The sequence below is a fragment of the Crocodylus siamensis genome, chromosome 15, assembly GCF_052110815.1.
Source record: "Crocodylus siamensis isolate JL-2025a chromosome 15, ASM5211081v1, whole genome shotgun sequence".
Lineage (NCBI taxonomy): Eukaryota > Metazoa > Chordata > Crocodylia > Crocodylidae > Crocodylus > Crocodylus siamensis.
Genome location: NC_143409.1, coordinates 15,702,495 through 15,714,616, shown reverse-complemented (window position 1 = coordinate 15,714,616; position 12,122 = coordinate 15,702,495). Strand labels below are relative to the sequence as shown.

The following is a 12,122-nucleotide window of genomic DNA, read 5'->3' as shown; positions in this document are numbered from 1 at the left end:
CACCCCTCCCACCCGGAGGCAGCAGTGGTGCTGGGTGTTGGGTGGCAGTGCTCCGTTTCCCCACCCCGCCCCAATCATTCTGGACGAGCAATTCGCTAGTCTAAACATAAAAGCTTTTGTGAGTTTTTTTTTTAAAGATGTGGAATGCCTGCTGCTTGCACTGGCTTCAATGATCATCTCTGAAAAACCAGGTCATTTTTATTTAGGCTCCAAAAACTTTCAAAATTTGAGCCTCAACTTTTATACTCATTTGTAATGTGTCATTTTGCACATGCAATGCCTCTTCAGTTAATATTTACAATTGTCAATGACCTTTATGCAAGTTTTATGTGGAAACAAAAGTAGTAGAATACCAGTGAGACAACGGATGCATAACAATAATGACCAACTTCTGGATTGCAACGAAAATGCTAATGCTGTTCTTCAAAAGAAGATGGATGGGGACTAACTAGTTTAAATGGGATGCAAATGACTGCTCCATGTTTTAAATTTGATTTAGTTCAACAATCAAAATCAGCTTCTCTGAACTTTTTAACAACAACTTAAGAAAATTAACGTCAAATTCATGCAGAAGTGTATCAACTACAAACAATGGGTAGTACATACGATCAGGCATAAAATAACTACTTTTCACCTTCATCTAAAGCATCAAGTTTAAATCTCTACAGGCTTCTCATGGACCAGGCAGTTTTGTCACAACTGAACGTACGTAGCAAATAGAAGTTGCTAAGTAAATTTAAATATGGGTCACTGTGCATTTAAGATCATCATCATCATCCTAAAACTGGGGTTTTCAAATGAGCTTAAGGAATCAGACACTTAACTGCCATGGAACCTGGGCTCCAAATTCCCTTCATTTCCTCTGAAAATCCCAGCCTAAAGGGCCAGATCTCTCAGAGATTTCATTAGGAATCTAAGCATCTAAGTAGCTTTTTGGATCTGGACCCAAGTTTCTAACTAGAAAAGTGGCCAACAGATTCTAGAGGTAAGAGATTAAGTTGTATTGCAGTCAGTCCCCAGCACGCTGCCTTTAAAGGATTTTTTACCTGCTGGTGGCCAGGCCTTGATGTATCCAGTGCAATGGACGACAGCATACTGTGCTTCTCCCTCTTTTACTGGGCCTAGCCCATTCCTACATGGACCAGAAACAACAACTGTAATATGTTTGACCTCCAACAGAACTTGACACTTATATTAGTACTGGTTATTTTACACAAATCTACCAATTTTTTTGGTAAAAATATGCCTTATCTAATCATGAGACATATCTGTGAGACTGGTAAGTAAATATCATTGTATGAATGAAGTGAATCAAGGCAAAAACATTAGCTGACACATACGAGGCCTTGAATACATCGGTGACATTGCCAGGACTAGCATTTCCAGCCCTGCGCTCACTCCTCACTAGCATAAGCTCACAGTACTTGTGAGCCATAAGCTCTAGCTATGTGACACTTAAAAGATTTAGCTTTAGTGAAATGAATAACTGGGAGAGTTCATTGATTGAGTGTTAGATTGTAGTGTCAAGTGAAATGGGCTCACCTGTATCTTTTCCGCATGGTGGTTATTCTGTTCAGAGGTAAGTGATCCAAAGGAGCATTTCCACACCTAAAAGCAAATTGGCATTTTAAAGGATTAAAGAAAAGGTACTGCAATAGGAATGCTTGGGGAAAATGCACTTAGAAACCTTTATTAAAACGTAGCCAAGTAGTACTGTATATTTGCTTTTGATTGGAAGGCTTTTTTTGTTTTTTTTTGGGGGGGGGGGGAAGTATTTTCTTAGAAGTCGCAGTTACTATAACTTCCCTTTTAATTTTCCCCTGTTTAATGCCCCAGACCATTTCAAGATTTAAAGAAATACGGAGAAAATCTGCTGGCTTACAAAAGAATGCCCCAAAATAAAGAGGAAGATAAAAAAATACAAGGATAAGAAACACAAGAATAAAAGACAGAGCCTGAAGCAGAGAATTCCAGCACTCGTTTCAAGCACAGATAGACTGTAACAGACCACAACACATTAAAAACAACTACAAAAGCTAAACAAAATACATGCTTTAGGACCTCTAATAATAAATCCACACAAAATAAATTCCAGCTTCCAGGGGACCTATTGACACAGAGAAACCATATTCATCTAAACTTGTGCATTCACCAATTACTTGTGCAACAGACACTAGTCTCTTGAATGTACACCTGTACAATCCATTTCTGCTCCACCTGTGATATAGTGTGGCATATAAAATATCCACTTCAAATACATACAGTTCATATACTACTTACTTATGTACTATTGTTGTACTCTCACAGAAATGTATGCTGGCATACATACTGGCACACGATATTACTGTACTAAATATTTGACTGCTACATATATTCCAAGAGACTTTTATGAAACAAAGGTTTGCTACGTACTGACTGCCTGTTAATAATATTAACCGGCTTCTTGCTTATAAATTATTTTCACAGCTGCTTATATTTATATGCATATCCAACTGCACATTTAACTGCATAACTCTGTATCTAACTATTAGTGTCCCTTTGAAGCCACGTAAATAGTTTTGAAGGAGAAAACAGAGTATTTTCATTGGAAAAGAGAATGTTCAGACTACAAAAGAAGGAATCGCATGGGAAATTCACATTATTTGAGGACTGGTTGAGATGTGGGTCTGAACATCCCCCTCTGCCCCCACGAAGAGTTTTACCAGTCACTGCCAGAAAGTAAAAGGGAAAAGGAACAATGAAAATGGTTTAGAATTAGAAACACAATGGGACTACTCACGTGTGTAAAGTTACTCACATGCATTAGTGTTTGCAGGATCAGGGCGTTAGTAAATAACTGGGATTTGGATGGCTGTTTTTAAAAGCTGGGGAACAATTGTAAACTAGATATTAGGTCTGGCTCTGTCTGCTCAAAGACCTCAGTACATGATCAGTAATCGTGGTTAGAGGACAAAGAGGTGCATTCTAAATAACAAAACTCAAACTGAATTGTTTTACTAAAACGTAACTTGCCTGAATTCAATAATCAGACAGGGTTGTACATTACTGGTAGAAGGAACCATTCTAAGAGTTATGCATGCCCTCTTACATATGTTACTGGAGTCCACTTCCAGCACAGACATTACTGCATTTACTCAATTCCAGGACAAGGGCTTTTTCACCATTAACACAGGGTGGGGAGCCCCTCATCTTAGAATTGAGCGTGAGATGGTGGAAAAGGCAAGCAGCTGCCGCAGCTCCAGCTGCAGGGGAGCAGATGGCAGGGGGCAAGCTGCTTGATCTTACCCCATTACATCTGCCTTTCCCACTGTAGCAGTGTGGGGAAATGGGGTAAAAAAGGGGGACAAAAATTTAAGATGGCCCTCCAATAATTAGATTCTATATATGGAAATCATAACAAAATGTATGTTTTCCATGCGCAGAATCTAATTATTAAGGGGTTGTCTTAAATTCACAGTCATCTTGGATTCGGGTAAATACAGTACTCGTGTTACTAAATCCTGTGACTAAAGGGCTAAATTATCTCTCTGAGCAGTACAGAGTACTAAGAGAGGGAGTTTTTAGGATACTGGGGGATTCATAACTTAAACTGTCATAGTCATAGGAATAGTAAAGCATGCCCTCCCTCCTTGCTGAATTATCTCCTATCCTAGTCCTCCACTTCTAGTTTGATACTCATCCCTTGTTTGAATTCAACTACCAGTAGACCTAGAGTGTCCCTGCAGTGGCCAAATTACCTCCTTCACAGAGCATGGGAGGAAGCGGAAAGGGGTTCCCTATGCCTTTTGGTCATCCAGTCGATACAATCAGGGCCAGCCATAATAAGGTCCATCAGGAAAGCAAGAAACCATTATATTTGTAATATGAGGGCTCTGAATTTCTATAATAACACTTTCCAGTCAGTCATCACAAGAAGTTTTGCCCCCTGTCTGGTTGAACCCCAAACAGTTGCCTTTGGATTTAATAACTATGCTGAATTAGCAAGCCATGTTCAAAACATTATGCAAATACCAATTACATAAGCAGGCTTATCTTTGGGTTGATTTTACCTTCCAACATTTTAGTTTCCATGTGTCTCTTAAAACTTTTTTTATCATCTCTTCCTCAGGTTATATGCCTGGAACAGGCTGCAGACAAGCCTGTGTATTTTTTTTCATTAAAGTCAGATGAATGGACTTACTCTGAGCATTGCAAAATAAAACCCTCTCCCAATTACTCATTTTTGTCGAATTAGCTAGCTGACATCTGTTTAATTCTTACCACAGTTGGTTAATTTTTGCATTGCTGACTAAGTATGTAATTCAATTTTTGCTCATCTTCAACACATTTTTAATGCGTTGGGGGGAGAGAGGGGGAGACACACACACACACACACACACACACACACACAGCTACACTGCCATCCCATTTTTGATGAATTTGTTCCAGAATGTTGATTTAAATAATCAAAGTCAAAGAGACAATAGCTTACATTCCAGTGGTTAAGATGGACCGAAGTTTAGGCAATTATTTTTACCATTGTGCCATACTGCACAACTGCAATACGGATATGAGTTATTGACTTTCTTACTAAATCAGAGGCAAATGAAAGTTTAACACTAGTTAAACAAGTATTCTGGAAATGTTTAATCAGAGTATTTTTTAGTACATTCCACATTTTTAAAAAGTTCATACCTATGGCCAAAATGTAGAGCTGAGAGAAAGGGCAAAAAACACTACAGTAATACAGAGAACCTCATACCTCATCCTGCAAATGAAAGAACGCCTCGACCCCATGCACATTCTCATTGAAGACTGCTGACCCTCCTTCTTTACCGTTCCGGTTTTCAAATCCAAAATTCGTCCTGGAAAAGTCAAGGAGAGAAATTCACATCTGGCATGTGTGTTTCATCTCAGCTCCTCCAAGGTTAAAGAAGTCAATAGATTCATAAACCAGACATTACATAAGCTTTTAGAATAAACAAGCCAAATTTTGATGTTGTTTACAGTAGCTTGGATGCTAATTCAACTACTAATGTCAACAGATTTGCTTTTGATTTTCAGTGGTCTTAAGTGAGAGAACAAGCACTGAATGGGGCTGTCTGTAGGTTACTGTTAGACAACTTGTGTACAAGCCTTTGGCTAACCTAATGATGGAAAGTGGGAAACAGAGACAGAAATGGTAGTGAGGTCCTGACTTACTGCTCCCTACACCTGCAGGTAAAATAACAGGGGAAGCTGCTTTTCTTTCCCCTCCCCACACAAATCTTTTATCAACCTATACCTATATTATAGTCCAGAGAAGCAGCTCATACAGACATGACCATAGGGAAGGTAAGTCATATGAGGAGAGGCTGAAGGAGCCAGGCACATTCAGCTTGCAGAAAAGGTGCTTAAAAGGGGACCACAACAGCAGTCTTCAAATACCTGAAGGGCTGCCATACAGAGGGAAATCACTTTTTCTCTCTTGCTGCAGAGAAGGACAAAGACGATTGGCCTGAAGTTTCAGCAAAATAAATTTAGATTACATACTTGGAAAAATGTTTTCACTTTTCAAATGATGAGGCAATGGAATAGACTGCCTAGGGAAGGTATGGACTCTTCATCACTGAAGGTATTCAAGAAGAGGTTGGACAAGCCACTGGTCAGGGATGATCTTCGTTCAGCTAAGTCTATTTTCTACAATGGGTATTTGTACCTGCAATCAGGGCCAGATCGTTCACCATATTTGGGGTCAGAAAGGAATTTCCCCTCATGGTTAGATTGGTATGGACTGTAGGGGCTTTTTGCCTTCCTCTGTAAGGGGAGGGGCTAGGGGGAGAAAGTGGGCCTCTTCCCTGGGATCCCTTGAGCTTATATTGACAACTTTTCCAAGAAGCAGGACATTGGCTGCTATGGTTCCCCTACTTGTGGCAGGTTACAGTTAGATCTGTGTCATATCACAGTTAATGATGATCTCATAGAGAGTTTAGATTACAGATTGTATAGGATGGTTTGGATAGGGATGATCCTGCCTCGGGCAAGGGGCTGGACTAGATGACCTCTGGAAGCCCCTTCCAGCCCTATTTCTCTGTACCTCTATGACTATGACCAAGCTTTATTTCTGGTATAGATGAGTGCCACAGGAATACCTGTGGCAATGCCTCATCAAAAGATATCCAACCCACTGACATCTCACTTTAAAGAACAAGCCACTATAGTAAATGAGAAAACGGAGAGGGCAGCAAGAGAAAGATGGAATGAAAGAGAGATGGAAAGCAAAAAGCACACAAAAGGGAAATAAATTAAGAGGAGGAATTAAAAAAATGAAACAAAGAGGACACATGGAAGAAGAAAAAAGAGACAGAGGACAAAGGAAAAAGTGGGAGCAGTTTGCCATAGATATGTTTTGATCAGTAATGAACACTGGTGGTTTCCATCACTTCAGCACTTACCTGCTAGTAACAGAGAAAATATTTTTTTACATAGGCCACAAACCATGTAACAGATGGATAATACATTCTGGATATTTTATTTACATGGGCTGGAAATAAATCTGTTACTTACATACGAATGGATTCACTAAGCTAGGCTGTCTCTCCCTACATTTATTCAGTGGGGACAACATTGGTAATTCTGGCAATACAATCAACCTATTTAGTCAGGTTTTTTTTCTTTAGTGGTATAGCATAGCAGCAGCCTATTTGCAGCTGAACAAAATGAAGCTCTACTGGCATTAAATGGACAGGAAAATCTAGAATGTATATTAGTCTGGACTCATTTGAGGTAGCTTGGAAATAAATGTCTCTATAGAAACTAAGACCTAGAGCACTTACTGCAGTCAAAGATTTGTATTTTGAGAATGATTTTATCCCTACTGGGTAAAAAAATCCACAAACATCTGTGGACAGCAGCACAAACTTTACAAAATGCTTCAAGGATTAATATTGTACAAAGAAAATTGGACTGAAGAGAGAATTACATATTTACTTTTCACTTATAAGAAAGTTGTCTGATGTGATAGGCACATTATCCTTAATAACCAAGGGCTAGGCTGTGCGTTGAGGTACTGCCATGGGAAATGGAGTGGTTCATAAATTGCACCAGGCCAGGCACAATCCTTGAGGAGTTGCAATTCATAGGTGCCTCTTAGAGACACAATTATTTCCCTGCATCATGGCCCCTAAGACCAACAGTGATGGCCAGTAAATTGGGAGGACAGAACTAGGAATCAAGCTTCCCTCTGTCTACCTGCTGCCTGGGTAGTCTGCATAGGATTTAAGGAGGGCAGCATTTGATTCCTCCCCTCTCAGCTATGTGGGCTTTTTCCCAAGCTACAATTTAGCACTGTCAAATTAACAGCCAAGATTTGGGAGCAGGATGAGGATGGGAACGGAGCGGTGGGGGGAAGTCATCATTAAGCAAGTGGCTACACAGGTAAACATAACAATACAACAAACTAAACAAGTTTGTACAATTTATTTTAGATATTGTAACAAAATGTGGGGATAGGATCATAGAAAGTTAGGGTTGGAGGGGACCTCAGGAGGTCATCTAGTCCAACCCCCCTGCTCAAAGCAGGACCACCCCCAACTAGATCATCCCAGCCAAAGCTTTGTCTAGCCAGGTTTTGAAAACCCCCAAGGAGACCAATTCCCCATTCATATGATCAGGTTAAATCAAGTTAAACAAGGTCAAGCATTATTTTTTAGTTTATGGAAAAACACTTTTGTGCACATGTAAGTAGGAAAAGAGTTGCTTTCAAGAATTTGGGGAGTTTTGTAACTGAAATAGCCCACAAATTCTTCCAATGAAGTTGGCAATAAAAGGCCAGGATGAACATGCCATTCAAACAACTAATAGAACTATCTCAGCTTTTAACATCAATCAGCATACCAGAAATATAAGCATGTTCTACAGTGCTACATGGCAATTAAGTCGATAATTGGTGACCTGTTCCTTGGGCATGCACAGAACCCATGGTATGGTCATATTCTGGAATGTCAGCATTTCATTTTGCAATGAAGATGTCTCAGATAACACCTCATGGGCTACATCTTGTTCAGACTTAAAACCCCAAGAAACCCAAGTGACTGACACAGGGTGTGAGTCAGAGTATTGTTTGCATCAAAAGATATTATGACAGAGCTCACAGACAGCTTGTTTTAATTGGCACTCACACTTGCTTTCGCATAGCTCAAACAATATACTGCTTCTTTTTGGTAAAGGGACCCACCTACATCCCATGTTGCTGGAGTTTATAAACGCTCTTATCATATTAAAATAAAAAGATACTTTCCCAAAGATACATGCTCATTTCTCACTTAAAGATGTATACAAAACACCTTTAAAGCTCTTGCTGGCAATTATATGCTGATTAATAAAAAAAGATTTTCAGAATATTAACACCCTTTGTAACTTTATACCAAACAGCAATTTGAGGCGAAAGTCATGTCAACATGTCTCTTGTGCTAGAACTATCTAAATCACTTGTCATCTTTGGCACCAAATTCATTATTGTGTGTAGTTTATTTTTGCTTTAAACTAAACTATTCCTCACCCAGATACAGTGCAAATACAGTGCCCATTTTTCAGCCACAGCACTGCTATCATTCACATCAGAGCAGCTGCAGAGAATAAATAAGCAAGCAGAATGGTTACTGAAGCCAACCCCACACACTTTTTGGACCTGGACTTAACTGATAATTTATTGGAATTTATTCATTACAGTCCAGATTAAAATATGTAGCACTGCTTAAGCCTGTAATAAGCCATCTGTCCTCTGAAAAGGTGAACCATAACACAAATCAAGACTCCTGATATCAGCTGCTACTGCCCTACACTGCTGCTAAGGCAAATTGGAGCAAAGAGAAATACTACTGTTCAAAAGAGAAATTATCTGGGTAGAGTGAAAGAGCACAATGGTAATTGGCAGTTCAAGCCATAGTGAGCAATATCATTGATATATCCTTCACACTGCTTTGTGAAAAATTTTCACTCAAGTTCTAAAAACCATAATGGCGAAAGGGGCACCGGTTTACATAGCCACAACTTGCTTCTTTAACATCCAAAGAGTATTTATATATGCACATCCCTCTTTTCACATTATTTGCTACTGTGAGCATTCAAATCTCTTTTCTGCACTTGCAGTGTTTGAAATGGACTTGAGCCATGAAGTTCAGATGCCGATCTGGACTTCGTGATCTTCACGGGGTTTCCAATCTGGGATTTTGGCTCAACCCCATTTTTACACAATAGCTGCAGGCTTTCTGAAAATGTGGCCCTCTGTGTTTAAACATTGCATGCTAAGGTTTATAGGCTGATAATCAGATACAGTCCATACTTTATTGCTTTTTTTCCATTCTTTCTTTGGTGGATTTGATTCCTGCTGGACTGCTAAACCTAATTCTATAACTCTCTCTCTCAGTTTGATTCCTAGGCCCTAGAAAGCCTACAGCCAGGATTTTAATGAGAAGGGGAGTTACAGCATGGTATGAGGCTGAAGACAGAATATTTTGCAGAATATCCTCCTGACAGCATGTCCTCCAAGTATCCTACTTCCCAAGATGATATGCATGACAAGGAAACAGTATTTACACAATGATCATCTGAAGAAATGGAGTTTGCTTCATGGCATGGTAATAGCCCCCATGTAAAGTAAAAGATACACAACACCTAGAAGGATGATGCATGGATAGGGTTTTCTACCTTTGGCACTGAGTTGACATGGAGAAAGGTGATCAGTGATATCTCCCAGGATTCAGTGCTCAGACCAATACTTTTCAACATATTCATCAATGATTTGGATACAAATGTGAAAAGTGTACTGGCAAAGTTTGCAGAAGACACCAAGTTATTGGAGACTGCGGTCACATTGGAGGACAGGCGGTCACATTGGATACAGGCTAATCTGGACAGGCTTGTAAGGTGGGCAGATCATAACCTGATGATGTTTAGCACCAAGAAATGTAAAGTCCTCTATCTGAGGAGAAACAATCCACAACATACTTACAGGCTTGGCAGTGCAACTGAAAGAGACCTGGGGGTCAGAATGAATATGAGCTACCAGTGTGATGCTATAGCCAGCAGAATGAACAATACACTGGTATGCATCAACCAATGCATCTCAAGTAAGACTAAGGATGTCATCCTCCCGCTGTACTCAGCATTGGTAAGGCTGCAGCTGGAGTACTGCATCCAGTCCTGGGTGCCACGCTTCAAAAAGGACATAGAAAAACAGAGTCCAAAGGAAGGCCACATGAATGATTAGAGGTCTGGAGAACAGGCCATACAAGGAGAGGCTGAAGGACGTGGGACTGTTTAGCTTGGAGAAGAGAAGACTTGGGGGAACTTGGTAGAAGGCTATAAATATTTAAGGGGAGAACACCAGGGACCGGGAGAACATCTTTTCACCAAGGCACCCCAAGCGAAGACAAGAAATAATGGACATAAACTGCCAGAGAGAGAATCATGGACTTGATAGAACAATGATCTGATAAGAGATGGTAAATCTGATAAGACGTGGTAAATTTTACAAGCCTTTGGCTATTACTACATTATTACTAACTGCACACACTCAAGCTTCAGGCAATAGACCACAGTGTCTTGTTCTCCAAGGAGTTAAGCAAGATCTTTCACAATTACTCTCAGAGACTTGATTTTCTATATACTCAGTTACTCTCAGACACTGCAGTTTTCCCTTTTCCAATAAAGAAAAAAATAAATGACTATTAAAAGCTTGGTTTGGACAAGATAACAAAGATGACTTTGTGCTCACAGAAAATACTCCACAGGCTTCTCAGGGAAGACAAATAGAACAAAGGCATACAGCACCAAAAGAATCCTTATAAAAACCAAGAACATCTTCATCTTGGTATAAAAAACGGAAAAACCAAGACAGGGATGCAGGAAAACAAGAGGAAATGATTAAAAATAAAACAAAGTGATGGTCAACTCACTGATGTTATTTGATGCTGTTCCAAATATAAGCAGACACTTGAAATGAAGGGTCATTGGGCACGGGAACTAATTTTATGATTGATAGTTATTATTAGTATGTTCGTACTTTAAAAACAACCCATTCGGTCTCATGGGTGTAGGTGCACTGAGGGAGGCATCAACTCTTATAGCTAAAATCCTAGTATGGGAAAACAGCAATGCGGAAAAACAAATTATTTTCAGGGTAGTGATATGAAAAGGCCCCAGTCAGGGTTTACAACTTCTTCAAGCCATACTCTATACAAAATACATAACAAAAAGCTGGTGGCTGGCTGCAAAGAGCAGATGACCAAAGCAAATTCCAGGGATAATTTCAAGAGCATGATTCTAATAGCAATCATGGTTTATATGAAATGCAGCCCAGCTCACAAAAGGATTTCTACTGTAGCCCCATCAAAGAAGACTAATAACTTGGAGGACGAAACCACTGGTAATTGGAGGATGGCTCTCAGTCCATTGAAGTCCATGTGAACAGGCTGAAACCCATATACAGCAAAAGCTGTGTTAACTGGTACTTTATTAGCCAGAAAAACTCTACTAACTAGCATCTGAGGGACATGGCAAAAGCGAAACTGGAAGTACCGCTTCTGGGTTTTGCTGCTGCCGTGAGCAGAGTTCTTGCCACTTCTTCGGCCCATGGCAAAGCAGGTTGCATGGGGCAAAGCAGCCCGTACAAGGCCCCCCTCCCTGTCCCCTGGCACACTGGTGCCAGGGACTGCACCAGATGGTACACATTTGATTAACAGGAATATTTGATCAACTGGCATCCCCCATTCCTAGGGGATGCCGGATAACAGAGCTTTTAGTGTGTGTGTGAGATAATACACACACACACACACACACACACAAATATATATTGTGTATATATATAATACACACACACACACACACAAGCCAATGATATGCCAAACAGGTAGAAATGTGAAAGAACCTTGAATTTAAATTTCAATTATGTTAACTTGATCATTAGTTATGAGTGGCATAAGCTCCACTAAAACTAAAACTCATGAACAGTTTGCACAAGCTGACAACATGGCGTGAAATACTCATGTAAAACTTTTTAAATAGGCAGCTCAGGTGTTCGAAACACGACCAGCTTAGCTACTGTTATTTTCATCCGCAAATACTAAGAAGCTAAGGCTAATTGAATAGTGTCTATTTTATGG

General features: G+C 39.9%; 1 protein-coding gene across 3 annotated transcripts in view; it reads right to left on the bottom strand.

Moving 5' to 3' along the window:
• Window positions 1-12,122, bottom strand: part of ARNT2 (aryl hydrocarbon receptor nuclear translocator 2) — a 164,542-nt gene that overhangs the window by 65,651 nt on the left and 86,769 nt on the right. For all 3 annotated transcript variants that reach the window (XM_090030185.1, XM_090030187.1, XM_090030186.1), the window contains 3 exons: window positions 4,742-4,844; window positions 1,543-1,608; window positions 1,047-1,132 (listed from right to left, as the gene is read on the bottom strand). In XM_090030185.1, the coding sequence (XP_089886311.1) occupies window positions 1,047-1,132; window positions 1,543-1,608; window positions 4,742-4,844 (255 nt within the window). The remainder of the gene's footprint in view (window positions 1-1,046; window positions 1,133-1,542; window positions 1,609-4,741; window positions 4,845-12,122) is intronic.